Here is a 27,925-nt window from a genome sequence, read left to right on the forward strand (position 1 = left end):
GAAACTTTGTGGGAATAGCAGGCTACGCTGCGCAAGTGTGCTGGCCGCCTAAAGCGGAGGTGCCCTTGGTGCTCCCAGTCCAGTGTGCTCCGTCTTCCACTAAAGTCACTCGTTAGTGGACGTGGACTGCATCAAAAGACCTGTGGTGACACCGTCAGGTGATGACATCAGACTATAAGCTCTTACCAAACAGTCCACCCAGACATGCATACAAATAGGACGTTTGCCAGCCTCCTACGATCGCTGTGTCCAGAGAACCGATGGGCCAGTGCGGTGCAGGGGCCCGGGCTCTAGCCCGGCTGCAGCCCGGCTGTAGGCCCGCTGCACCTGTCGCCATCCGCGCGATGGCCGCGTGCGGGCAGCGGGCAGCCCGGCGCGGGCGGGAGAGGCTCTTGAATAATGTATAACTCATGAATAATTAATCAGGTCGAACGCCCTGAACAGCACACCGCATTGGTCAGTGGGCCATTATTGACTGTGCTGGTGCTGCACGCTAAGTGGCCGTAGCCGCACGTCGGGGATGGGGCGGAGCCTAAAACCGGGATTGGTTGCTCGCTCTTGCCATTATTTAGCATTGCTCGCGCGTGTTGGCCGTGGGTGGGACCGGCGGCATTGATAGGTGGCGGCTGCGGGGCTGCTCGGAGCTCCGAAGCTCGATTGGCTGCCGCGGCTTGACGAAGGGCGGGGCAACGGCAATGGTGCGGCGGTCTGGGTACTGCTGAGCCGGAGCGGCGGCCGTTTCCCTGTCGCTCTCCCCCATCGTGCGCGTTGGTTCAGCCCTGCGCAGCGGCAGCCCCGGGGGCCGCCGCCGCAGCGCCGGGAGCGCGCGGGGGGGGGGGGGGGAGTCGTCCGCGGCGATGATGAAGGGGACGGTGGGCAGCCCGGTGGCTGCCGTCATGCAGGAGAGCTTCGGTTGCGCCGTCGCCAACCGCTTCTACCAGCTCCTGGACGACGAGTCGGACCCCTTCGACATCCTCCGCGAGGCCGAGCGCCGCCAGCAGCAGCGCAGGAAACGCGACGAGGCGGCGGCGGCGGCGGCCGCCGCCAGGAGAGCCGGTCCCGGCGGCAGGGCGGGCGGCGGCAAGAGGGAGTCCCAGAAGGAGCGCAAGCAGCCCGGGAGTCCCCCCGCGCCCGGGGGGCCGCCGCAGCCCGGTACGCCGGCGGCGCCTCCTCGGCGGGGCGAGGCGGGGGGGGGAGGCGGCGGCGCCTCAGCCGGCGCCGCGGGCGGCTCGGGGCGAGCGGCCCGGCAGCCGGTTATCCTGAGGATTGAGGTCCCTGCGGGTAGTCCCGGCGACGTGGGGCGGTGCGGGCAGCCCGGGCCCTGCAGCGCGGCGTGACTCGCCGCTGCTCCGCGCTTGCCCTGCCTCTTGGCAGCCGTGGTGTGGCGTGCAGCCGCTTGTTAGTAGCAGGGTCAAAGCGGGGCTGAGAAAACCCAGTTTACTGTATTTTCCTCGTGGCGAATGCATACCTGAAAGTCCCCTTGGAGAAACAAGTGACAAGCGGAGCGTTACTGCAGCGTACTGGGCACACTCCCGAGGCGGTCTCCCGGAGCTCTCCCAGCCTACGCGGGAGGCCTCAGAAGGGGAACGGGCCTTTGGACGTGTAAATGGAAACTTCAGAAATAGTCCTAAGAGACAACTGGAAGAGCATTAACTCTTCCACTGCAGCATCTGTAGTTTTCATGCTGGTTTAGCATCCCTGTTGATGCATTTCATCGCCTGTCACCCTGGCCATTTTCCTTCCGTGTTTGATGCTTCTAGGCTTGTTTTCTTGGTACCTGTGAGTTTTGTGGCATGTCAGCTTCTTCGGGGTCGTAACGTGTCTGGGGATCTGTGCTTAGTTTGCATTAAGCTTGCATTGATGCCCAAGCCTTTGAATAAAAACTTATTTCCTGGGTGAACTCTTTAGCACGGTGTTCAGCAATGGTTTACGTTGTTTGTCAGCTGCTGGGTTTTGATGCTAAGCGTTGCTTGGGGGAATAGGGAGCCAGTTGGCTTCTATATCAGAATGTCTGGCACAGTCCTGTTTGCAGCTGAAGGCTTTGCTGGGCTATAGCGCCTTGCGTTTGGAGGCGTTTTTGTGAGTGTGATTGTTATTGCTTACCTGGTATTAAGCTTCAGGTTGCTGGCTTGAGTATCTAAAGTATCTGAGAGCTGGCTGATGGTTTCCAAACATTGAGAATCTTTGCGCAGAAGACTCTGGTTTTACCCTCTTGAGTTATTGTAAATTCCCATTGTCCTGTAGCAGGCAATGAAGCTTAACACAGTAACTATTCTTGAGATATTAATTTCTTCCTGTAATAAAGTCTCCTGTTAAATTCACAGTAACTGAACTGTGTGTTTTAATGCCCTAGAAAAATGTGTGGCCTTTGAATCGGGGTTACTGCTCCATCAAGTCGTTGCTAGTGCTACCAATTCTATTGCTTAGACTTACAGTCTTACACTGCTCCAACAGTGATTATTTGACCTTGTGGAGCGGAGAATCTTTCAATGCCAAATATGCACTAGTTAATGAACATCTTTGTAGAGGATGATCTTAACAAGTTGTCACTGCCCCTTTGGACAGTTGTATGAAACTCGTCTTTTGAGATTCCTCTGTGGTTGTTATGTGATTTTTGTCAGAGGTCTCTGCCTGTAAGACCAATACTCACACTAGTAACAGGCTTATCTGATTTAAAGAATACTTTGCTGTGGTTATCAACAGAAGGCGAAGGAGCCTGTTCCGTGAACAGCAGAGTCTCAAGTTTTGATGAAAATGTTCTTGAACAAGAACTGGTGGTTATCAGTAACCTACCAGGAGTGTGGAAGTATGTGAAGAGCATCCTTTACCTCCTACTTGTCTGCAGGTGTCTTAAGCATACAGGTTCCGAGTGTAATTCTGTGGTAATACACAGTGACCCTGTGGAATGTCTTTGACTATTTTCTGCTACCTTGATATTAAGAAACCCAGTTTCTCATGTAGAGACGTTAGGCATGTGCACCTTGTTTTAATTTCCTGCTAATCTGAAATGGAGAAAAGACTGCTCGTCTTTGTGAAAGTGAATTAACATCTATCTTAAGAAGAGTTATTTGCTCTAAAAAATGCCACACTTTCTTCTTTAAAGAAAGTGGCTATCCTGGATTTTGTGTGCACTGTATGTTTATGTCTTGGGCTTATTGTGGACTAAGGACTGTAAATGTATAGTGCTCAGGATGCTACACCAGGGCAGAGAGTTGAGACTTGGTCCTGTCTACATGCTCCTCCTTTGGATGTGCTGTCTGAGCAAGCCTTCTCTGAAGGACAGAGATCACGCTCTGACTTAGGGCAAATACAGTGATGGCATAGCTGACAAATACAAAGCAAGTGGTGGGTTGAGGGAAAAAAAATCTAGGTTTTTGTTGGCAGAGGGAGCGCAGCTTTTTATTTGGGCCGTACAAAGTTGTTTTGTTATACCGGATTCAACCAGGAAACTTCTGGATACAGTAAAAGATTCAGGGGACTATCAGCTTAACGGTTGAGAATGAGTAACTGCTTGGGAAGGTCCTCATAACAGCTCAATTTGGCATAAAGCTTCTGATGATGGATGCATTGCTAGAAGAGTGCACCCCTGGGGAAATAAATAATATTGATTAAAATTACTAAATTGTGAAACTGATGACTACACTTTTATTTAAAAAAAAAAAAAAATTGTTTCCAGTCTTTTGTAGTGATTCCTCCCTCCCCCCCCAATTTCAGGCATAAGTCCCTCTAATTTCATTTCACTGATTAGGAATTAAACACCATAAAGAAGCATCTAGACCCATCTGAACAGCTGAATCAGATTCTGGTATGGTTCAAATGACAAAATTCAGTCTGTGTTGTACTAGTGTTCACAGAATAATCACAGAACAGCCCAGGTTGGAAGGGACCTTGAAGGATTGTCTGGTCCAACCTTTGCTGGGAAAGGCAGCCTAGATGAGATTATCTAGCACCCTGTACAATTGCATCTTGAAAACCTCCAGTGATGGGGACTCCACCACATCCCTGTGGAGGTTGTTCCAGTGAATGATTGTTATCAATTTCTCTCTGATACTGAGATGAAACCTCTCCTTGTGCAACTTGTACCTGTTGCCCCTTGTCTTTTCCATGTGGCTCCTTGTGAGGAGAGAGCCTCTATCCTCTTTGTAGCTGCCCTTCAGGTACTGGAATACTCTGATGTGGTCCCCCCTGAGCGTTGTCTTCTCCAGGGAGAAGAGACCTGACTCCTTCAGTCTTTCCTCATAGAGCAGGCTCTCTAGCCCTTTCATCATCTTCATGGCCCTCCTTTGGATCCCCTCCAGACTGTTTTATCTAATTACAGGGGTGTTTTGCTTGTTTGGGTTACAAAAAGTGTTGTTAAAAGTTTCATGATTTTTGTTTTATTATTGTGTTATTTCTTGAGCATATTAAATCTGAACAAAATAGTCTTTGCCTTTAGAAAGGCTTGAAGCAAGCCTAGTCTTCGATCTTGCAATATATAAGAAGTTTTATGGTAGTCTGAGAGACTTCTTTCGCTGTTACGTTTTGATGTTAGAGTGGGAGGTTTACTCACAAAGTTCTGTAAGTCGACATTTTTTTACTTAGTTCTTCATGGCCTTTTCCAGAGGAGTTTTTACTTAATTTCTGGAGAATTTTTCAATTTGAAACAAATGTCCTAAGAGGACTTTGCTAGATAATCCAGTACTTTGACCTTTAGAATCCAAACTATTATTAATTGACACAACTGTAAGGAGACTATATTTTTTAATCTTTCTTTAAGGAGAAATTGGACTCCTATTTCATAGCCTACCAAAAGCTACACTTTTGACCTTAATGATGTATTTTCTTCTCTTTTACTGACTGTGGTGTTTTGCGATTTTTAGACTGTATGCTGAGGATTTGGGTAAAGGTTGTTTGTAACTATTACAGCTCTTCTAATTGCACCACTTAATGTTAATTCAGTTCGTTCTTAGCACAGTGGCTAAACTGCATTTGCCAGCTCTTTATTCAAAAGGCCCAGTTGCAGAGCTTGCATTCTTTACCGGTCCAGGCAAATTAAATTTGTTGATCATGCAGTAGTAACCTCTGTTCTGTTGAAATCTCTAAACCTTTGTTGCTAATACCTCTAAAAGGTTTTCTTCTTTCATGTACATTTGATGACTCGTGTAACATTTAGATGTAGTTCCTGAATACTACGTGTTTGAGTTTTTAGCTGTGGTTTTAAGTTAATAAGGCACAGAGTGTTTCTGGGGAATTTTATCTTACACTGACTGCAATTTTCTTATTTTTAAATAATGTATTCTGATATCATTCTTTCAGCTACATAGTCATAAGGATCATCCAGAGGAAAGCTGCAGTAGGCAATTCTGTAATTGAGACTGGTACACATGAAAACAAAATACCATAGAATAGAGTCTAACTCCATGTGTCTTTCTTTGGTGTGTTGCATGCAATAGCTGAAGCCTTTTTTTGTATGTTGGGATACGGTGGTATTATTCTGCAACTTGTGTAATTAGCCATGCTTTAGTTCACAAAATTAATTGTTTGAAGTTTGGAATTAAAATCACATGGACACACACATGCGAAGGGGAGGAAGTAAGATTGTTTGTGCAGTCTTAAATCTGCTATACTGTAAAATATAGCAAAATAAGTCCCTGAGAGTGTGAACTGTCTTTTACTATTTCTAGTTACGCAGCTTTATTGTAAAGGAAGATCAGTTGTCCATGTATAGGTATGACTGTGACACTGAGATGGTAATGAAGTACTGTCTTTGCATGCAGCCATAATTAATGATAGAGATCCTTGAATTATAGCACAATTTCTCCACTTGCCCTCATTCCAGACCAACCGGCGCAGTATTCCTGTTTGGTTTTTGTACTTCATCTCCTGTGAACTCCCATTAAATTGTTTCTTGAGGCTCCAATTTTTTTCATTTAAAAATGAGCTGTTAAGCTGAAAGCAGAGGAAAGAAGGGTCTCTTGGAATAAGCGGAAAGAGAGATTTGAGTTTAGGACCACTGATTGTGCTGCTGCTAGCTTTGTTTTAACATCTACAAGGCAGTTGAAACTTGTCTGAAATGAAAAATTTTAAGCACAGTTTAAACTTTTTATTTTGTGTGTATGTGGGTGGGTGGGAAGTCTGTGCTAAAAGAGCTGTGGGAGGGATAAATAACTGAAGTTTGCTGGTACAGGGTTATTTAGCCCAGTAAAAGAAGAGTTGCAGGGTAATGACACAAATTGCATACTGTGAATGAGCTATAAAATGTCAGAGGAAATTCACTATCAGTAAGTGTAAAGTAATACGTATGGGAGAACAGGGATCGAGGTCGGGGGCAGCGTTGCAAGCTATACTGCAAGGTGAAAGATTTTTCTAATTCAGACTATTGTAGTTTAGGAAAGAGAGTCATTGGGACTGTTAAGAGTAGAACAGCAGCACTATTTCCAGTTGCCATCTAGGAGAGAAGCAGTGTTGGTAATTACTGAGGTAGCAGTAGCAAGGAAAACAGAAAAGGAATTGTTATGCCTTTGAAGGAATCTCACCTTCCCACGTCTTGAAGTGTGTCAGCTCTTTTGGTCACCTCAAAGATGCTAAAACTAGAAAAAGCAGATTAGAGTGACATGCATGATGAAATTTACAGAATGATTTATGTATTGGGAGAAATTTAAATTAAGGTCCTTGTTTTGAGAGGAGGTGTCTGAGGATACAAAAGGACTGTATATAGAACTGCAGGTGAGACTTGGAAAAGGCAACGAGTATTTTTCGTTTCTTATTTTACAGAAATAAAGGGATATAATTTCCGACAGATTTTGTGAAATAAGGAGAAAGAACGCTTTTTCTACAGAGACTATAATTGACCTGTGGCACTTCTTGCTGTAGGGTGATGTTGATATATCAAAGCATGTATCTATTCAGACAGCAGTCTGGGTAGAGACATGGCAGCCCATCTGTGGATCTGTCCTCCATAAATCAATGCATAAGTCTTTGATTCAGAAAACTTCTAAGGGTAGATTGCCAGGTGGAAAGTATTTTGTCGTTGCTTTTTTTCTTTCTTCAAATACATGCTGTAAGATCTACAAGTCTTTCATCTGGCTACTATGGTTGCCCTAATGTTCATCCTAACTGAACCAAAACTACAGTCAGTTTGCCTTTGCTCTGTTACTGTGTGTGCTACTTGGGCAAAATAGAAGTAACTCTTTGTTTGGCACTTCTTCATCCCAGGCTGCATTTGTGGAAGTGGAGTATTGATGGAATCATCTCACTGGGTTTGAGTGTCACCTATTTTGGTGGGATGAATTGGTCTCAGGCTTGTGAGAATTCATAAAACACTATGATGCAGTGTTGTCAGCTGGATTTTAGGTCAGAATACAAGGTTTTGGTGCTCTTTGCAGCAGTAACCTCCCCCAGCCTGTGAATGGCATGCCAGCTGCCATGCTCCTTACATAAGGGAATGGGGGAAACAGAGCAAGATTTCTAATCTAGCTTGTAGTCATTGGTAGCAGTTGTAAGCTGGGCTCCTTGTGGTGTTTGTCTAAAGTCAAGGTTTGCTAAACAAAAAACTTCTTTTCCCCTAAAACTAAAAATTAAAAAAAAAGATGAGAGCACACTGTCTCAGTGGGGGCCAGTGAAGAGTCTACGAAACCTAGAAAACTATCTCTTCCCAAGCAAAAGCCCCACTTGTTTGAGGACAGATGTTATAGATAGAGAAACTTGGTGAGAGCTAGACAACACCACTGCAAAGGCAGCTAGATTTTGCTGCGTTGCTTTAAATCCATCTGTTAATACGTAGGTATCCAGTGTCTGGGAAACCAGGCAATGCAGGTCTTAAAAACACAATTTCTGCTTTCCCAGTTGCAAGTTCAGTGATACATGCTTGTTAAAAACACTTTTCTAGAAAGTCTTCCTGTCTAAATGCTGCAGTATAAACAAAACTAATACTGTTAGTAAAGTATTATTGTGGGGAAAGTGAAAATTACTTAAGTACCTTAGCTCTGTATGATTTAGAGTTTTAACAATGGCTTGTAAAACTGGGGTTTTTTCTTTAGCAATGTCTGGTTCTAGTACCTGGTAATTTTAGTATTTACAGATGTCTTCTGTCTCTAATATTAACTCAGCTGCTGCTTCTGAAAAAAAAAGCTGGGTCTGTTGAAACAGTTTAAGCATCAGAATGGTAGGTGGCCTTTCAGCTGCTTAAATAAAAATGAGTCTGCATTGGGACAGACATATGGCAGGGTATTAAAATTGGATAGCTTATGCTATCACTGCTGCCAAGGTCCAGTTTAGTTTGCCCTTATATGCACAGCTGAAAGTTGTGCTGGTATTTGAACTGATTCACAAGCAGGTCACAAGCTTCTGCCCTGAGGGTGGCTCGGCTTACTAGAGAGGTGTAGTTGCTGCCTACTGTTTTAATCCACTGCTGCATGTCTGTCAAACCAGTTAAAAATGTTTTTATACAGGTAATAAGTGCCACAAATAATCTTTTTAGTATTTAAAATCCATCTGCAGTAATTATAGCCACCTGTGAGAATCCAAATGAAATAGCCTAGCACTGAAATTAGAGTAGAGCTGACTGCTTTGTCTAGCATGGTCAGTGCTAGTGACATGTAATACACTGGCATATCTGGCAAGAAGATTTCTTTTGAAGTACTTCTAAGTGGTACTGGGTAACAGAGACCATCTTTTTAAAATTACTTTTGCATTTTTTTGGCTTTGCTTTACTAGTTCTAAGGAGCTCTTTGAATCTGAAGGTGAAATTGAGGTTAATACTAAGTACATAGGGAAGGTGGTCTCTTGCCAAGTTACTCTGTTTAGAATAACTGATGTTTCTGATAGCCAGTGAGAGGCTCAAAAATAAATAAAAATGCACGCTTGTATTGCAGTTGTGCATTCAGATCCAAACAAAATAAGTAAAAATGAGGTCAGAAATGAGTAGTCACTTTTTTCACAGCAAGATTCCAATTTGGAATTAACATTTGTATAGTTGGTGGTGTAGTTGAGATGTGCATACAGCAGACATGTTTCCCGACAGCACGTACAATTCTGTATTCTTTATAATTTTGCTTATTATTAAAGCATCCTGGTTGGAAAAGCTTACTCAGAAACTGATTTCAAAAGTTGTCCTTTATCCAGAGATTACACCATAATTTTTGGGACACAAATACGCTTGCTGCTCTAAGGATCGAGCAACTCCATATCTTGAGAAGAGAGAATTACTGGAATATATTCTGTCAAGTAGTTTGTCATTTAAAGAAAACCAAAGCTAGGGTTGCTTCTGCAGCACAAATAAAACTAGCTTATGTGTATAGACACAGCTGTCCTTACTGCGTAGCAAAAGGCTTTATTTACCACTCTTCTACCTTATTCACCAAGTGGATAGTTCTCTGAAGTTTTCTTTTTAAAGATGATGTTACAGACTTCATGCTTGCCACCTAAACTTTGATCAGAGATCATCTTATATGGGCATTTCTGAATTAATTTGTATCTTAATATTGTGACATAGAATGGGCTTTTTTCTCTTTATGTGCTAGCAACAGAGGCACAGTAGCCAGGGCTGTCATTGTCTGCTAATGTGAGTTCAGTAACTTGCTCAGCATTGCGCAGGTGCTTCTTGTGGAAGGAATAGCTCAGTTTCATTGGTCTGAGTGCAGTGTTTCTGTAGTTCCTTGCTTGACTGACTGGCACCGACACCTTTTTCAGCCAATAGTGTAAGTATAGGGGCCTAGCAGACAAAAGGGTTGCTTGCTTCTGGAGAACTTTGTCCTAAATAGAGCACAGAATTTGGGAAAATGGGGAAGGAAGCACATAATGAACTTTAATCTTATGCTAGATGTATATGGGTTGAGTGGATAACCTCAGTTTATTCTCTCCTACAATACACAATTTCTGTGCATTCATGCTGCCCAGCCTGCTCCTCCTTAACACCGACAACGGCTGAACAAAACCCCAAAAAGCTTAAATATGTTTTATCTTGGAATATGTTGACATTCTAGAATCAATTAGTGGTGTTGGATCCTTTGTACTTACTGCTTTGGTTTCTGCTACTTAAACTCAGTGACTTGTAGTGTTGGTGAATGGTCCTCTCCTCCATGGAACTGTAATAGAAGGAGGTGACCCTCTTCTGGCTGTTGAATACCATAGCCGTGAGCTTAAAGCAGAGGTGCAGGCTCAGACTTCTAAATTCAGCTCATCTGGCAGGAGGTGGGTTGTCTCATGATCAACAACTAATGCCTGTCTCTTAACGGTCCTCCTGTTTCCCTTACCTTCATTGCTCCTGCAGCCATCTTGCAATTCATGTCTTCCATTGAAGCTTCTCTGCCTTGTCCTGTAGTACACTAGCAAGATCTTCGAGAGAACATGAGAGAAATAGTTTTTGTTCTCCATTTCTGTGACTTAATGCAAGCAAAATGAGATTTTTTTCTTTAGCCTGTTTTTTCTGGAAATGTCTGAGCTGTGTCAACACCCGTAGTATTTCTGCCTGAGGCAGGTTCATCAATACAGAAGGGAAAGTAAGTAGATGTCTTTAAAACAGACAGTGTCTGGCAACATTAACTGTAAATGCTTTTAATATTTTGGTGGACTTGGGATTGAAGAGGGTAAAGCAGAAGACTGTAAGGTGTAATCGACTCATTTCAGTCAGTAGTTTGGTAACTGCAATTCAGTTATTAAACTGTTAGTAATCTGTGTGTGTGTGTGTAGGCCAGAAGCGAGCACCTAAGCGGGGAGAACAGCAAGGATTCAATAACAGAGGAGCAGAGGTGAAACAAGACAAAACTGAATGGAGACCATCTTTCAGGGAATACCGTTCCTATGAGACAGAAAGACAAGCAGAATTCACGGTGGAAAGGTATGTATCATATAGGGAGAAGTAAGGTGCCTCACAGAGAATCTGCACAGGGGTGGGAAGGGGAAGGCTTAACCTTCTTAGAACAGATCTAGTAGCCAGACGTGATTTGAAGGCATTGTGGCATTATTAGCGTGTAGGTTTGTTGCAAGATGACTTAGTTCATGCATGTCAGAGCTGTAATTTCAGCTTCCTTGCAGACTGATTTGGAGCGGTTTTGTTAAATCTTAGAAATATAAGGCGAAACTGAAAAGTGTAAAGATCTGAAAATGTAACCCCTAGTCTGCAACATAAATGTTCATTTCTGAGCTTGCATACCAAGCTTTGCAGAGCATGTGGTGCAGGTTCCAAGCTGAATGGATTTTACTGTTCAAGCTGAAAATAAACCTTTATCATACTATTTCCTGCTTGGACAGGGAACGCATATCAGTTTTGCTTTTTCTGTAAGTACTAGAAAATTCCACCTAAACCTTTAATGCTTGAGAGCATGGCTGTGCTTACTTTACATCACAATAGTTGGGATTTAGTAAGTTCCCTGAAATTTTTAGCAGTTGCATATAAATCTGGGTTTAGACAGTGGAGTTATTGCCTCATAAAGTTGCTGAAGATTTGACAGTTTTATAGTGGTGTATTTAACTTCTGTAAAGTTTTCAGTGTTATCAATAAACACCTGAACTTTCTATTCCTGTTATCTGTAATAATTCCCCCTGAGTTCAGTTTATGCCCATTTTTAATGACAAAACTAATACAACTGTACTGTGTGGTGTATAAAGATGCACTCTAAAAATTGTACAGTAGCTTTCATATACTGATGCCTCTCACAGCTGCACAAATACAACCATACAAGTTTTTTTTCTCCTTGTTAACTGCTCTGTAGGAACAAAAATCTGACTAGAAATCTTCTTTTTAGACCAATTGAAAGATTAGACCGTGAAAGGCCAATAAGAGGTCGTGGCGGAGGAAGAGGTGGAATGCGAGGTAGAGGAAGAGGTGGTGGAATAAATAGAAGTTTTGATGGCTTTGAACAAAGAGGAAAACGGGAATTTGAAAGACAAAGTGGGAATGATAAAATGTAAGTGTTCTGTGTGCTGCTGCTTACTTGGTGTACAAGTAAACAATAGTCAGCACTGTAGTGGTATCTCTTAAGTATTCTGTTCCTTTCTTCTATATCCAAGTTGGCTGGCAAAAAGTCAATACTGGTTTTAGTTTGAGGTCCTAATGAAAAAAATATCCTAAACTCACAGAACCCTGTTTCTTTTTCTAGAGGAATGAAAGCAGATGACAAAAAGGGTGGAGGTGGGGCTCGCAACTGGGGAACAGTTAAAGGTGATACAAGGTACAACATATACCTGTGCCCACCATAGATCATCATTTTCTGTGGCCCACCTTAGATCATAATTTTCTGTTCATCAGTTTCATGTCCGTTCTGAGCTTTATAAGCCTTGCTTTCTATTAATGTTATGATGAACATAGTTTTACAGTTTTCTGAACTCATCTCCTTCATGTTGGTGAGATTAAATTGTGGCAAAGGCATGGTGATGTTTCTTCAGTTAAGACTGCCAAAATCTTTTGACTGGGGCCAAGTTGTCTTTTAACTGAAATAAGTTACGGCTTTTCTCAATAGTCAAGTAAGTGGGACTCTTAATGGCATTACTACAAAATGTCGATTGAAATTCTGTTAGTGGGCTTAAAGTCCAGTCTCTCTTTCTCAAGTTTTATGTATAATTTCTAAATTGCAAAGCTGTAATACAACTCAGTGTGGCTCTGGAGGTAATACTTAGATGACTGTAGCACTGAAATAGATTTAAAAGTGCACAGGAGGATCAGTAACAGAATGTGATGGCTTATTAATGGTTAGATTAAAAAAAAAAATTGGGAATTTTCAATTAAATTCTGTATTTCTCTGGTTTCTGTTCAGATTTGCAAAAAGCTCACTGGAAATGTCAGCTTTTGTCCATTCTTTGCACCTAGCAATATGGTGCTCTTTCCAGTAGCTTTGTTCTTATATGCATCTAGAACTCTTTAATTGAAGGCTGATAAAGGACAGACAAAAGGCAGTGCTTTGAACTTACAGCAAACATCTTTGGCCACGTACACATTCATTCACAAAATTGTTTTAAAAATAAAATTTTATTTTTAAAACTTAGATCGTGGATTCAGGCAATCTGGCTAAAAGGTTGAAAAATACAGCCTTTTTTGGCTTGGGGCTTGATATTCCAAGTTCTTCTGAAAGGTTGTACTAACTTCATCTCTTCTACAATATTTCATACTAAAAGTAAAAGATTGGTTAGGTACTCCGGCTTTTCAAAACAAAGGATCAGCTAGGTTAACATAGTTTTGTGCTATCAGCTCAGAACTATCTGACCAAAAGCACAAAACTAACTTCTGCAGGATGTCAGAGAAGGTTGTGTGAACTTTGTAAAGTACAAGAAATTTAAGATCCCTCATTTATTCTCCTTAGTTAGGTTTTTTTCAGTTCAGTAGCATCGGAACTTATGATAGAAACATGAGATATCAATGCTTTCTTCTGACGTGGTGTGTGTGGTAGAAGTGACGTTAAATTGGAGTTATTTAAACAATTCTAAAAACATGTCTGTGCCTTAATTGTGCTCAGTGATACATCAAAGCTAGAAGATGTTAATTTTACATGTGTATGCCTACCAGTGGAATGAAAGTAAGTATGCTACTGCTCTCATTTGCCAGTGAACTAATGTCTGTGTTACAGAAAATACGAACTTGGAGTATGAATTTTACCATTTTAATAGTTGAAAAGAAACAAAAAGGCAAACCCAAACATCAGTGATACACTTTAATTAAGTACTGGTATTAGTATTCACGATTTAATTATTTTGTCTTCATGCATGCTTTTCACTTTTTTTGATTAAAAGTACATAAAGTCGGATTTTCCTAATACTTCTCATTTTGTTAGTCGCTCAACTAGTCACTTAGTAGGTCTACTTTCTGCTTATGATCCTGGAGTTTTTCTTCTCTATTTTTTCCCCTCCCAAGGAATTCTGGAAAAAAGTGATGTATTGATCTCCGAGGTTTTTTTTCCAATATGACTCATGAAGACTTTGTGTTTTTTTTGTTTACTGTTTTAGTGGGATGGAACAGACTGCTCCTATGGAAGAAGCAGAAACAGCTGAGCAGCCAGGGGCATCTGAAGGAGAGCCTCTGAACAAGTATAGTCTGACTAAAATATTTTCTTCCTAAATGCAAAGAAAACAATTGACTGTTACTGATATACTTGTTTTGGGAGGCACACTTGAAATGTGAACTGTGAAGTTTTGCTAGTGCACATATATAGACAAAGCTTTTCTATTTTTAAATTTGTGAGTCAAGAAAATGCATCCCTAATTCTGAGTAAAGCTCGGTTTATACAGCTGCAGATTGCATTTAATTGCCCAGTGATGCTTACATTCCTAAGACTTGGCGATAATTTAAGGAGGAGCTATATGTTGTCTGTTGCCTTTTTAACTTGGCTAATTTATAAAAACTACCCTGCTTTCTGAAGTTCTCCATGAGAAAAAGATATTCAAGGTGCCTACACAATCGTACAAACACAATTAAAATACACTACGATAAAATTCTCTAAGTCAGTGTTCATCAAACACTAATACCAGGCAGTTGTCATCTATTCATGAAGGGACTCTGCAGAACTTGAAAAACTCGCTGGAAGTGGTCTTGCGGTGAGCCTTAGAAGTAGGGAAATTGAGACAGAAATCTGCCCCTTGTCTTCTGGCTTTCATTCTTATCAGTGTCCAGTGAGACTTGACTTCACAGCAAATAAACACTGGCTTAAGAAAAAGTAACTGAACAATCTTGTCCAAGTTTAAAGAATAATCAAATAGCATATGGTGAATATCTCCTAATGAGTGAAAGAAGGTCAGTGCGGTATGTCAGCCTTCTCTTCTGCTACAAAGAGAGATTAGCTTTCTATGAAGCCTTTTTTTACTTAATGATGCAGCTCCAGTTATTAGTGGCCTTGGTTCATTTCTTAATTATAAAGCTGACTAGACTATAAAACCTGTTTTATGTTCAGGTTGTATAACCCTGTAAGAAGTTGAGTTGATATAGCTTTAATTCTTTTAACTTTAAACGATCTTTTAATATATAGCTAGAGGTGTGTATACATGGGAAAATCTGTCTCTGAAATTGAATGACTATGATTGGATTTCCAGAAAACTGTTTCTAGACTAACTTATATGGGTAGTGTAGACAAACTGTCAAAAATGCACCGTATCAGCTAAATATGAGAACAGTTATTCAGCTTTTTTCGTCAACTACTGGTGTCTTTACTTGTTTCAGACTTGTATTTGTTTCTACTCCAATTCAAGCTCTTGGTACATGTGTCCTGACATCAGTTCCTTGTAGAGTGTAAGGCCTGAGAAGTATATGTAGTGGCAAAGGCATCTGACAGAATCTGCCAGTTGTCTTCAATTCTTTTCCCTTTCTCAGAGGTTACTAGGTATTCGGTCAAACTGTGAGCCTTTCTGGAGATTTTACTGCTCTTTGTGTTTTTAAAAAAAGCTTCGTTTAGGAATAGTCCACTGAAATCCGTAAGATTCAAAAATGCAAGTAACCTACAAGTACAAAATTCTGCATCATGTTCTCTTCTCAGTGCAGTCGATATTGTCCTGAAGACTCACAAATCTGTCTACAAGATATGAATTACATATACCTCATTGCATTTACCTTTGGGGGTAGTGTCAGCTTGGTGACTCTATTTTAAAATAGAAGATTTGCACTATTGTGCAAATAGTGCCTAGGTAATTAGGGATGGTTGTATGGCATACACCTTAACAAGGTGGAATTATTTTTGTTGCTCTTCTAATATTTAAAAGCAAAAGCTGGTGGGATATGGTTTTCAGGCTTCAGGAAGTATTTTAAGGTCTTGTATGCTTAGGTTGCCCCTGCTCTCCAGAGTTGCTGTCTTCTGGCAAGTAACATACATACACCAGCAAAAGATTCTAGCTAGGCTACCTTCTGCTTTCACTAAAGCCTCAGTATTGAGGGTGTAGGGAGGTGTGTTTGCTTAAGCTCCTGCTATGATTGTTCTCATTTTGACTCTTAAATGCAGTGACTCTAAGGAATCAATTTCTTTTCTACTGCTTTATTGCAGTTGTGTGCTTGTATTGAGGAAGAGATGGAAAACTTGGGTTTGTTTCTCCTCTCATTCTCTTTCCTGTTGTAACTGTTTCCATTTAAAATAAAAAAAAAAAAGGTATTCCTGGAAGTTGGGAGTGATCTGTCTGGGTGGAGGTAATGTATAGCTTTCTGGTGTGGTACTGGCTAATTTCAGTGCAACTCTGGAAAGACTTCTGTGGGCTTCTGTAACTTACGGGGTCTTGCCTTCAGGACTGTGTCCCCATTGCTGTTCTTGAGCTTCCATTTGCAATGTATTGCAGGACAAGAGTTTCTTTAATACTTCTATATGAGGTTATTTCTTTCCATATCTTCAAATTTCCTTGAGTGTGTCAACAATATCTATCTGTTTATAGCATCCCAACTGCTAATAGTTGTGGGTTTTTTGCTGCAAGTAATAAGTATAAAATATATAAGTAGTACAGCAGCATAAGGTTTCCTCACAGCTGCTGTCTGTTGAACTTGTCTTCACAGTCTGAAGAATGTAACACACTTGTGTTGACTGGTAATTCAAATGAATAAATTTTTCTTTTTATTCAGTACAACACATAGTCTACTCAATTCCTATGAAAGGTATTTGCAGAGTTAGTATTTATTCTGTGGGGTTTTCTTCCATTTCTTCACACAGGACTTTCTTCTGGTTTTGTATTCTTCTGGTCATTTAATAAGAAGCTTTCAGAATTTGTCTTCACATTTGCTAAGCTGTTTACGTCTCTTGCTTGGTTTTTTTTGTTTTTGTTTTGGTTTGGTTTTTTTAATAGTGACATAAAACTATCCATAGACCAGGCCAGATCTTTTATAGGTATTTGGTTCAGTGTTTTTCTTCTATAGTTAACTTGTACAGGTACCGCTTGGTCTTACCTTGTTTAACTTTGAATTTTGCTGTAGCTGGTGGTAATGCTCCTGTAAATGCTTTTTTAATAGGAAAGATTCATGTAATTGATTTCTTGATAAAAGTTGAATAATCAGCTGCTTTGTGCAGCTGAATAATACAAAAATGAATCTGAAAAAGACCCACTATCGTTATTTTTAACGATATGAAAATAACAGCTGAACAACTGAGCTGAATGCCATTCTTTGCCATTTGCATTTCTTCTGCGTATTAATGTGTTCATGTAGAGCAGTTCCTGCAAGAAAGGTATGCACAGTAAACAAGGCATAGCTAGAGGGTTGTGGTCATCCACTGAAAACACTGAAGTAGTAGGAGCCATTACTGAAGGCTCCCACTTGGTGTTTTGGTATGTACTTGCATTGTGAACTCAGTTTGTTCATGTCCAGAGGCCATGCTTAGGTGTCTGGCAATATTTTGTAAGCATGATTGTTGGTGTGCCAAGGAGCTTATTAACTTGATTAATGAAAATGCACACCAAGCAGTTACGAAAACTGCGTAAGGTTAGAAGGTAGAAAGTAATGCACAGAGTGCTCTTCCATGCAGGCTTGGTGCCCAAAATAACCTGCTACAATCAAGTCTCTGTCCAAAATGTGATATGCAGGTTCTTGTTGCTGTGCTTTGCTCATGGGAGGTGTTTCCCCTTGGGACTCTCAGCATCCTAAAACAAATTTGTACTGCTAATAACCTAGCAGTTGAAACCATCCTTTGGACTAAAAATCAAACTGTACTTTGCAGTTGAAAACACAAACATTTATACCTGTGATTGCTTTTTTGAGAGGTCAAGTTGCTGTGTAGTGGAATGACCTTGTGTTGTCTATGATCATAGAAATTTAGATCTGAAAGGGGTCTTGCTGACCTAAGGCATGACCAGCCATACCTGTGCTGCTTCTCGTACCTGCCTAGTTGATTTTAATGTCCTCTACCGATAGAGATTTCAATGTCCCTTGATGGTCTTTCCAATACTTTGAAAATAGAAACTACCGTGTTTGTTCTTTTTCTCCTGAGTGTCTTGCCTTAACATCATGGATATGCAAAATTTGCTTTCTTTTTTAGCATTATGTATGTTTCCTCCTCAGCATCTCTTTAAAAGCTTCCTATGTAGATCACATATTTTAGACCTCATAACTGTCTTGCAGTTCTATTCTGGACTTTGTACCTGTTCCCACATAGAAGACGTTACTCAGTTGAGACCTTGTTCCACCTGACCAGCAGTGACATGTTCCAAACAGAACTGTTTAGTGTCTTCTTATAATAGTACACTGTTGCAGAAGGGACAAATGCTGTTGATTTGAAGTTCAGCTTGACTGGGTTACCTGCAGTACTCTTGCATGGTTTGCAGGGGGTTGGGGACCCTCCTTAAGAGCTTCTGTCTTGCTGGTGGTTCTTTCTGTTTGGGCAGCTGATACTTTTACCGAGAGTACGTACTTTTGATTGTCCTTGGGACTTCCTGGTGGTGGTTGTTTTAGTTGGTTGTTTTCAAATCACTTGCTTTGTCTCTTTAGCATCTCATACCACTGGTCAGTCCTTCAGTATTCTTGAACACTTGCGCTATTGCCCTTTTCTTTCGCAAGCTTTGTGCCATAGAAAATGCACTAAATGTATTACGTATTACACTGTGGATAAGTACACAGAGCTGGCCTTAAAGCTTCACTCAAATGCTTGTTTTTCTTTTGCAAGTTGAAAGATTGATAGCTACTTCTCAAGTACTTGTTGCAACCAGTTCTGTATCTTTCTACAGCTCTTGCCAAGGACTGAAACATGTCTCCCTAATGTGGTGGTAACTTAATGGGAGAGGAGGACAAAAGACTTCCTAAACTTCAGATATGCAATTTACTGATTCTGTCCTGAGGTAGTGGCTTAGGAAGAAATGAAACCAATTTAATAGACCCCCTTTTTATTAGTTTACTTTCTCTTTTTTTCTTCGTCTGGGTGCTTGCAACTAGTCTTGTTTTTTCCAACACCTATTCCCAAAACTGAAGCTTCAGATAATTGATCAAAAATTATCTGGCTGCTTACTCTTGAAGACAACAAATTGAAATGTTTGGGGTGCAGTTGGTTCTTAATGCTCTTATATATGGAATAGTATCCGTTGGTGTTTTTCCATAAGTAGCTGCATCTTTCGCCAGTATACTTTTTATTTAACTCAGTAAACCAGTTAACTTTTTTTCTTAACAGTCCTTCTAATATAGTTTCAGATCTTCTTAATCAGTATGGAACTACAAACTGCTTACCAGTCTTTTAACCTTTAAATTCTGATTGATATAGCTGGAATTTTCAAAATAACAGGGCATGAAGGCATGTCAGAGGGCAGGCATATAGTACAGGACTTGCATATTTTTTATGTACTTTTACTGTGAGGTGCATTCAAAACGGTGCTGATCCTAGAACCAAAATTAAGGGCTGTCTTACTGTTCGGTTCTGCTTCTACCTGTCGTATGCTGGGTGCTTCAGGAAAGTATTGTATAATTTTGACTGGCAAGAAATAGAATGGTTCTCTGCAAGATCAAGTAGGAAGTGGGAGCGGGCCTGTTCCTATTTAGGCTGGTTCTAAAATATTCAGAACACTCCCAACAAATGTGTGTGTTCTGATGGGGTGCTTGTACAACTTCAAAAACAAAATGCACAGTTCAGTGTCATTTGACTCTGCATCTTTCCATGATAAAATAAATTTTGAACTTGCATCTAATCAATTGTATATTTACATTGGAAAAATCATCAGCATTTGGTAGAAGAAGACTTGGAACTGCAATTGAGTGAGGAAAAACAAATCCATAGTTCTACTAGAAGGGACCTAGTGAAAAGGTTTTCTGGAAAAATCAATGTTAGGGAAATACTTAACCAACTTCGACTGCTATTGCAATGCCTAACAGTTTTGTGTAGGAGAAGGGAGAAATGGTTTGTCAAGTGTCTGGGAGTAATCAGTGCAGGTTTTCCTGTAGTTCATGGTATTTGACTTGTTTCTGCTGCAGACAGTTATGGTGATGAAGTGAGTTGTGCTCTCTGCATGTGATGCTGCTTAGTAGGGAATAGCTTTCTGCAAATATCATTAGGTACACCTGTAGTGTACTCTAATAGCTGCTAGTCCTAGGCAGGTCGGTCTTGGTTAGCATCAGCAAAGTGGCAGAAGAGTAGTCAAGCAGTGATGAGAGAATCTTTAGATTTGTCTTATGTATCTTGTCTTACGAATGCAGACATAAAGCCTTGGACTTCGATCTTTACTGTTCAAAAATATGCAAGGCAGACTCCATCGTACTCCATATGTTTTCCTTGAACATATCGTTGTTATTGTACTTTGTGACAAATTAAAACTGGACTAGGATCAATCTGGCTTTGCCAGGTGATAAATACTGTCTCCTTGTGTGCTGCTACATCTGACAAAAGAAATAAAAGAAGCATCTTGTGAAATTAACAAAGGAAATATTAGTAATTACCTAGAAGATCCCATGGTGTGATCATCATGTCTTTTTGATGACTGAAAGCTGCACTGAAACATGAATCCATCTCATATCGTCATCCTGCAGTACGAGTCAATAAAACCATGCAATTGGGATGTTCTAAAACCACTCGGTATGCTTTTTTTACTATGGCTATATTTGCTAGGAATAGATTCACTATTAAACAGTAGGGTTGAGAATATGCCGGCTCAAATGACGGACTGGTTCTGTTTAGAATCCGAAGTACTTGAACTTACGATGAGACTGGATAATAGTAGAACTTACTACAGGAGGCTGGAGACAGCATTTGTTCATACAACTAATTTCAAATAGGCCATAAGTATATTTTCCACCTTGCACTAATGTAAAACTTGCACATCAAGTTACTGTGGGGAGTAAGGGAAATCGAGGATAGTAATTTGGTGAGAAACATGCCAAATGTTTTGTTTAGTATCCTTGCTTTAGAGATTAGTGTTCTTGTTCATCCTGGCGTGTTGCAAGCTAATGGTTTTTACTTTACAACTATAAACCTTTAGAGTTGCTGAAGGAGAGCCAATGGAAGAAGTAGTTCAAGAAATGACGTTAGATGAGTGGAAAAATCTTCAGCAACAGAATCGACCAAAGCCTGAATTCAACATCCGGAAGCCAGAATCCACTGTTCCTTCCAAAGCAGTGGTGATTCACAAGTCAAAATATAGCGATGATGTAAGCATTGCCTCAGGAATTCTGTAAACTCTGCTTTATGCCCAGGGTTAGGAAACTGTCTCTATTCTTTTTCTACTAGTTTTAGTATAATCTGAACAGACTAGAAATCAGTAAGCTTTGTTACTGTAATCACATATGTGCCCCAAAACTTGCTTTAAACTTACCATCTGTTCATTTTCTTCTCTCAGATCATCATCCCTATTTTGTATGCAAATACATAATATATCAAGTTGTTCTACCTTGTGGCTCAGTCTTAGCAATATAAAACCTGTGACCTTGCTGCTGCCACCTATGTAGATCTCTGGTAAAGCTGCTAGAGAAACTTCATTTGCTGAACACTTCTTATCCTAACTTTGAATCCTGTTTAGGTTACTTGCCAGTACACACTTGCATGTATATATTAAACTCGGGTTTTGGTATCTGTTAGTCTGGATGCCAAGTATCCTATTTCTCATCTGTGCTGGATCCCAGCTTTCATTGTGCACTTGGAATATATGATTTTTTTTTTCTTTTTCAGTTTTAGGGTCCTGCTTCTTAGAAGTAACTCTGGAGAGCTTGTTCTATAGTAATGTGCTTTCCCCTGGGCTTTTCCCTAATTTATTCCACCATATTACTGGGATTGACATTTCAGGGAGAACTTTTAATTTATTGATATGATTGGGGAAGAGAGGGGAGGCTTCTTTCACAGATTCTTGCTTACTTAGATTTCAGGTTTTGGGGGTCACAGAAGTATGTGCATATACTTGTAGTCTAGCATGATGGAATTCTGTTCCTTAAGGTCTGCATGCGCGTATGAATACACATATTATCCTTTGTCTAGTTATAATATTAACATCAAAACTTGCAGCTTTTTAAGCCTTAGTCACTTTAGGTCATGGAGTGCTTCCAGGGACAGAGGCTAATACTGCAGTGGCCTGCATCCATTTTCGCATGGCTTTTGGTGGTCACAGTTGCCATTATCCCCTCTTCCTTCTCTGAGGGAGATGGTGGTAGGGGTGGGGAGAATATCTTTCACAAGCTCTGAAGAGAGTATGTAAAGTGTGTATGCAAGTTTCTGTTCTTTTTGCCCATAAAGTTTCTTGGCTGGCAGTATCAATGGACCTTGTCAAAAGGAACATAGACTAGGAGGTACAGGAACTGCTTAACATGGACAAGTCAAATCCCTGTATTAGACATTGAATAAAATAAGTGATTCATCACTGTATGGGATGAGTTTACACGTATGTTATCATTACTACAGTGCACATTAAACTTATGATGGGAAATAGTCTTACATACACTAGCTACTAGGAATACACAGAGTTAAAACAACAGTAATCTCATAGCTGCAGACAAATAGACTAATAGATCGGTTAGTAGCCAAATACTGTGCTTTACTCTGGCCTTTTAACCATTAGTTCAAGATAATTGTAGGAGTAAGTAGCTTAAGCCTGATTCTCTAGTCCCTTAGAAAACCTTGTAGATGATAACCTCTTCAGTGTTACGGAGCTGGTGCAGAAGACTTTCTTGCCAGTCTGAGCCAACAAAGAACTATCCCAGGCATCTGGGAAGCTACAGTTGCCTCACCTCTGTTAAAACCCTGTGCAAGTTAAGGCCTGTGTTCTATTCCGGATGTCATCTTGATTTATCTGCTGCTTAGTCAGTAATACAAGTGTGTGTGTGTGTGTGTGTGTATATGTATCGGGGGGGGGACGGGGGACGGGGACACACAGAAAGTTGTACATGGAAGCCATAGGCTTTAACCAGATCTTGGTTTTAGTTGCAAAAAGAAGACTTTGAAGATGATTCTCATGTCTTTCGAAGACCAGTGAATGACATAACATCTCAGCTGGATATTAATTTTGGGAGTCTTCCTCGCCCTGGCCGTGGATCAAGAGGAGCACGAGGTGGTCGTGGTCGTGGCAGACGAGTTGAGGAGACAGGACCTCAACCAGAAGTAGTGGTAATGGTTTTTATGGGTTTTGTTGTTGTTTGCTTAGAGATTTTTTTTTTTGGTTGTTGGGGGGTGTGTGTGTTTGTGTGTCCCACCCCCTTTTGTGAGGAGTTATTGATTTCTGTAGTGACAGCCTTGTTTCTAATTCCTGCCGCATAGTATGTTGGCCTGATTATTTTGAGTTCCTGACCCATATCATGTTACTTAAAATTAAATACTAGTTTAGGCTCACAACTCTTAACAGAAAAATTTCAAAAGGTCTGATTACTAGTTGCTGTAATGGTAACTAGAGGAAAGGATGCAATGAAGGTTTGTTTCTGCAGTGAGTTTTGATGTAAATTGGGAAGTAATTAAAATGACTAAAGGCTTATATCCCTTACAAAAAAATTCAGTATAATACAGTAATAGTACTTTGATTACTGAGCGCGAGATAAGTAAATCTGGGATCCTACAAATGAAGATAGAGTCCTACAGCATCCTACAGAATGATACAAGTGTTCAATATAACCATTTTAAAAAAAAATTCCACTGACCTTTTTCTCTTAAAAAAAAAAAAAGGCATTTGCGCACTGAAAAATGACATTTTGTTCTTCATACTAACTGAAGGTCTCAGTTTACTTCTGTCTAGTATGAATAAAATACTTTAAGGTTGGGAACTTAAAGAATGATATGGAAGTGGTTTGTTGCATTTGTTTCATCTAAATGAAAAAGGCTCTTTATAGTAACAGAGCATAGAGTTTAAAACTACAATATGTGCAGTAGACTTAGAATGTAAAAAGATAATAATGCTGCTTCTAAAAAATGACAGTATTTTGGGTGAGATTGCTTTACTTTTTTTTCTTTACTTCAGTGCTGCAGAATTTGTGATCTTCTGGTCTTCCCCAGGCAGTAGATCAGCATTATAAATACGTTCACACTGAAGAAATTACAGTAGTTATAACTTCTGAGATAAATGCTTAGCTTTTCTGTGATAGTGATGGATACAAAGCATTTAACTTGAATAGAAGAATGAACCCTTTTCAGGGTAAAGTACATCTACATAGCTGTCAGATGCTTTTGAAATGCATTCATTTTTATAAAGCATCCTTTCTTACTTTATAGGTGCAGCTTGTTGCTCCAAATCCTGATGATCCTGAGGATTTTCCAGCTTTAGCTTGAAGAACCATTATGAATGGTGGTATCTCAAAGTAGCTTTGGTGTAGCTGTGAAGAGACCAGTTTTATGCTGGTGTGGATAAAGAAAGTCTGTTTCTGCTGGAAAAGCTGTTTGGGTGTTTGGTGTGGAATGATTGCAGCCCTCTGCTAATGGAGTTGTGTTCTGGAGATACCGGTGGACTGGGATCCTGTCACAGGTTCCAGTGTCTGCCTCCATTTGTGAAAACTGTGTGAAGGCTTACAGTACTTCACTACAAGGCTTCAAATGAAGTTCAAGAGTACAGTGTTTAAAAATGTGTATATAGAGATTATATCAAGTTCTCCATGACACCATGGTGAATTGTAAACTGTACAACATGGTCCGCAACTGGGACTCTATTTCACTGTACATTTGAAAGCTGCTTTCCCTGTTTCTTTGAACGAAGTATATATTTCACACAGTCACAAGTTGCAGTTCTTCAGAGTTTGGCAAATAAAGGAAAGTGCTCATTGGTTTGGGTTTGAGATATTATTTTCACAAGTCAGAGTAGCAGGCTGAAGCTCTTGCTATTTGGATGTAGTCTGGGGAAAAAAAAAAAAACAAACCTAAACAGCAGACCTTACTCACCCAAAACAGTGAACATCTCTCTAAACAGAAGTGATCTTTAAAATTAAGGCAGCGCAGGTGCTTTTAATTGATAGCTAACTGTAAGTCTTGTTTCAGTAACAAGCGATAATCTGCAGCTACTTTGAAGATGTTGAAGGTGCAGTAAAGTAAGAATTTTGAGCTAAAGACAGAACTAAACTGTTAAGGAAGCTTTTAATTTTAGCAGGAGCGACTACAAACTAAAATGTTTCATGCCTTATCAAGAATTTTGTGTGACATTGGAGATTAGGTGGGATGTGCTTTCCTTGCAGCTTTAATATACTTCCTCACTTGAGCCAGATACCCTAACTTGTTCCCTGTCAAAGGGGACACTCAGAGCCATTCTCGGGGATCTGAGAGAAACAAGGAAGTGGTGCCAGAAGTGGTGGGGGAAAGAAATGAGAGTACAACCACACTGGACACTTTGGAAGTAACTGTCAGCCTCAAAGGAGTCTTCAAATGCCTGCTCAACTTGAACTCATTCTTTCAGCTTACTAGGAAAGCAGATGAATATAAACCTTTCTTTTTTCCTTGTTCTCTGCCTCACTTTGTTTTGTATCACTTCTAAGCAGTCTCCTTTGAGAGCAAATAGTGGATGAGACTTGAAGAAAAAAACTGTTCTGCTTTGGAGTAAGCTCTAAGAGTATTCAGAAACTTAAAGTAACTCTTGTCTCAGTGGTAAGGCTTTACGCAAGTAGGATATAATCGTCCTAGAAAGACTACTGACTCTTTTCTATATGCTCCAAACAGATGGTCTGCAAAGTAGTGCTGCCCAAAGGACTTTTCTTACATTGTTAAATTATTTATATGACGGTTTGCTATAAAATGAGATTTCGGATTCCACAAGGAGCTCATTTTAGTGGCAAAGAGATACTCTGACAACCTGTAGTAGAAAGAATGTGCAAAAGCAAATGAAGTGCTGGTGTTAGAGGAACCCATGCTGCTGCTTTCTGAGTAACTGAACTGGATGAAATAACGTAAATGACTCTTTCACCTTGTAGGAGCAAGCTACTACCTGAAATCACTGCTGCTGCTCTTTTAATAGGTGTTCGGGTGTTTCTGCCAAAAATGGCAATTTCATGATTGTGGAACAGAAGTGATTTTGTCTATGGGGGTCTTGCAATTTTTTTTGCTTGTTCCTCTGTTCTGGTTCCCCTTATCCCAGTGGACAGGGAAGAATGTGTCTGAAATCTTACATATTTTTTTTGCTTGCAGGAGTGATATGTATAGGTGTGGAGAGCTTCTTTGCAAGGCTCACCTCTATTTTCTGTCCTGTTTTGAAGGTGTAGCGTCTTCTTTTACTAACACCTCTTTTTGCTAAGGAAAGTAGTGAAATACTTAAAAGCAACCCTTGCTTTTTCTACTAAAAACTTGAAACCTTGTTATGCTACTGGGCTGAATCTTGTGTAATGCAGTTGGTTCAGTTCTGACTGTTCTCTGGGAAGGCTGAAAGGATTGTTTTATTTTTGAGTCTAGTTCCTGCTGCTGCAAAGTTACTGTTTACTCCTCTAACTTTGGTCTGATTTTCAAAACAGAATGACAAATAGGTTCTTTGGGGAATGCTTTAAACGGCTTGTCAAAGTATGTGTCTACAATCAGCACTTGGTCAGCAGGTTGTTTAAAAACTTGTGGTTTAAAAAAAAAGTGGGCTGGTTTTAAGACTGTTTAATAAAAAACCCCAACCAAAACCAACACCCACATACACACACAACCCACCCAACCCAAAACTTTGAGTATGAGGTTTAGTGTAGTTGGTTACTGCTCCTTAAATCAAATGTGTCTTAGAGCAGCTAGGTGTGACAGTTTTCTTTTTCAGTCTGTCAGGCTTGAATATGGCTTAAGAGTTTCTCTAGTTGATAGTATCTAAGTATAGAGAAGAAATGATTAATTGTAAGTGCTGACAGTGATCCGATTCCTTTGCCTAGCTGTGAAAAGAGAACTTACTAAATCTCAGTCATCTGTCATATTTATGGTACCAAAATAGCTGTATCTGTTAAGCATGTCTGCTGCGAACAGTCACTCCTGGTTTAGCTTTACTCCTTCATGTAAAGCAAATGGTAGCAGGTGTAAATATATACACAAACACTAGCAAAACATGGCATGCATCTTGGGAAGAGATTAGATCGTGTTGCAGATCTTAGTCATGTTACTCTTTAATGCACTACTACCAGGTACTCTGCTGTTAGGATCACTGTGGTGAGTGGCTTAGGAAAAACTACTGCATTTCAGCTTTAATCTAAAACTCAGTGTAAATCACAGTAAGATTGCAAAGAAAGGAATTCACCTCTCTCCACAACTGTCATTTATGTATGATAGTGTTGATACTGTGTAGTCCACTTGAATCACATGTAGTGCCCCGATACAGGATTGGCAGGAGTATATTACTATGAAAGTGCCTTTAAAGGAAAGAGGAGAGGAATGTCTGTGCTTAACATAAGAGTAGTAAAGAATAACTAAAAAGACTCAGAAGTAAAAAGCCCTGGTAAAAAGCTTTAGTTGATAAATAGGAATATTAGGCAATTGAGCCCATGGGACATGAGCTTTCAGCTCTGGTTGCATTTGTTCATGTGAAAACAGGGCTGGCGGTATGCACGGTCTTTGGGCCCAGAACCAAAATCTGTAGCCCTAGTACACCTATGTCATTAAGATTATTCTTACATCATATTCACGCCATCTCTTTTTCCCTTCAGAGCTGTCGCAGGCACGTTTGCACATACACACACATCCACATAAAAAATATATATATTCACACACAGATATATGCAGTGTTGAAAGTAATGTAACACTGACTCATTGTCACTGGATCAACAATTGAATGTGGAACATGGCCATCTTTGCAGAAAAAGTCCATTTCGGTCACTGAATAACAGGCATGGCATTAGAGCTTTTCTCTTTCACTAACATGCTGGGCAAGTACTGAACCGTTTGTGCTTGGAGGGGGGGAAAACCTTCGGTCTTTGGAAGAAGTAACAACTGTTACACTTTGGCTCTATTACTTAGAATTTAATGTGAAATACATTAAATCTTCAGCTGGGTTTTATTTGTCCGCAAACAAATGCGGTTTTGAAGATGTGGTGCAACAAATGTTGCAGATAGCTGCGTCTTCAGAGCAGCTTTAGCTATTGCATCACACTTAACGGGAGCATTATGTTTGAGACAAACTGCCGCTTAATGAGTTGAATAAAGTTTTTGCTCTCCCTGTTTGGGTAGCCAGTGTGACTATC

At 40.3% G+C, this 27,925-nt stretch overlaps 1 protein-coding gene across 3 annotated transcripts; it reads left to right on the plus strand.

The window, feature by feature from the left end:
• The first annotated feature begins 857 nt into the window (after positions 1 to 857).
• HABP4 (hyaluronan binding protein 4) lies at positions 858 to 27,920 on the plus strand. Of its 3 annotated transcripts, XM_076363149.1 has the most exons (8): positions 858 to 1,152; positions 10,669 to 10,816; positions 11,724 to 11,885; positions 12,078 to 12,149; positions 13,915 to 13,995; positions 20,821 to 20,989; positions 22,749 to 22,931; positions 24,024 to 27,920. In XM_076363149.1, the coding sequence occupies exons 1-8, from the start codon at positions 858 to 860 to the stop codon at positions 24,078 to 24,080; spliced, it is 1,167 nt and encodes a 388-aa protein (XP_076219264.1). In that variant the 3' UTR covers positions 24,081 to 27,920. The 3 variants fall into 3 exon arrangements, with proteins under 3 accessions (XP_076219264.1, XP_076219265.1, XP_076219266.1); XM_076363150.1 differs by lacking the exon at positions 12,078 to 12,149; XM_076363151.1 differs by lacking the exons at positions 11,724 to 11,885; positions 12,078 to 12,149.
• The last annotated feature ends 5 nt before the right edge of the window (positions 27,921 to 27,925 follow it).

The sequence above is a fragment of the Aptenodytes patagonicus genome, chromosome Z (assembly GCF_965638725.1).
Source record: "Aptenodytes patagonicus chromosome Z, bAptPat1.pri.cur, whole genome shotgun sequence".
Taxonomy (NCBI): domain Eukaryota; kingdom Metazoa; phylum Chordata; class Aves; order Sphenisciformes; family Spheniscidae; genus Aptenodytes; species Aptenodytes patagonicus.

Bases quoted from the DNA above. Each gene is read 5' to 3' on its own strand.
- HABP4 (XM_076363149.1), top strand. From the start codon at position 858: ATGATGAAGGGGACGGTGGGCAGCCCGGTGGCTGCCGTCATGCAGGAG. The intron at 12,150-13,914 runs GTACAACATATA...TTACTGTTTTAG, and splicing joins ACAGTTAAAGGTGATACAAG to TGGGATGGAACAGACTGCTC. The intron at 22,932-24,023 runs GTAATGGTTTTT...CTTACTTTATAG, and splicing joins GACCTCAACCAGAAGTAGTG to GTGCAGCTTGTTGCTCCAAA.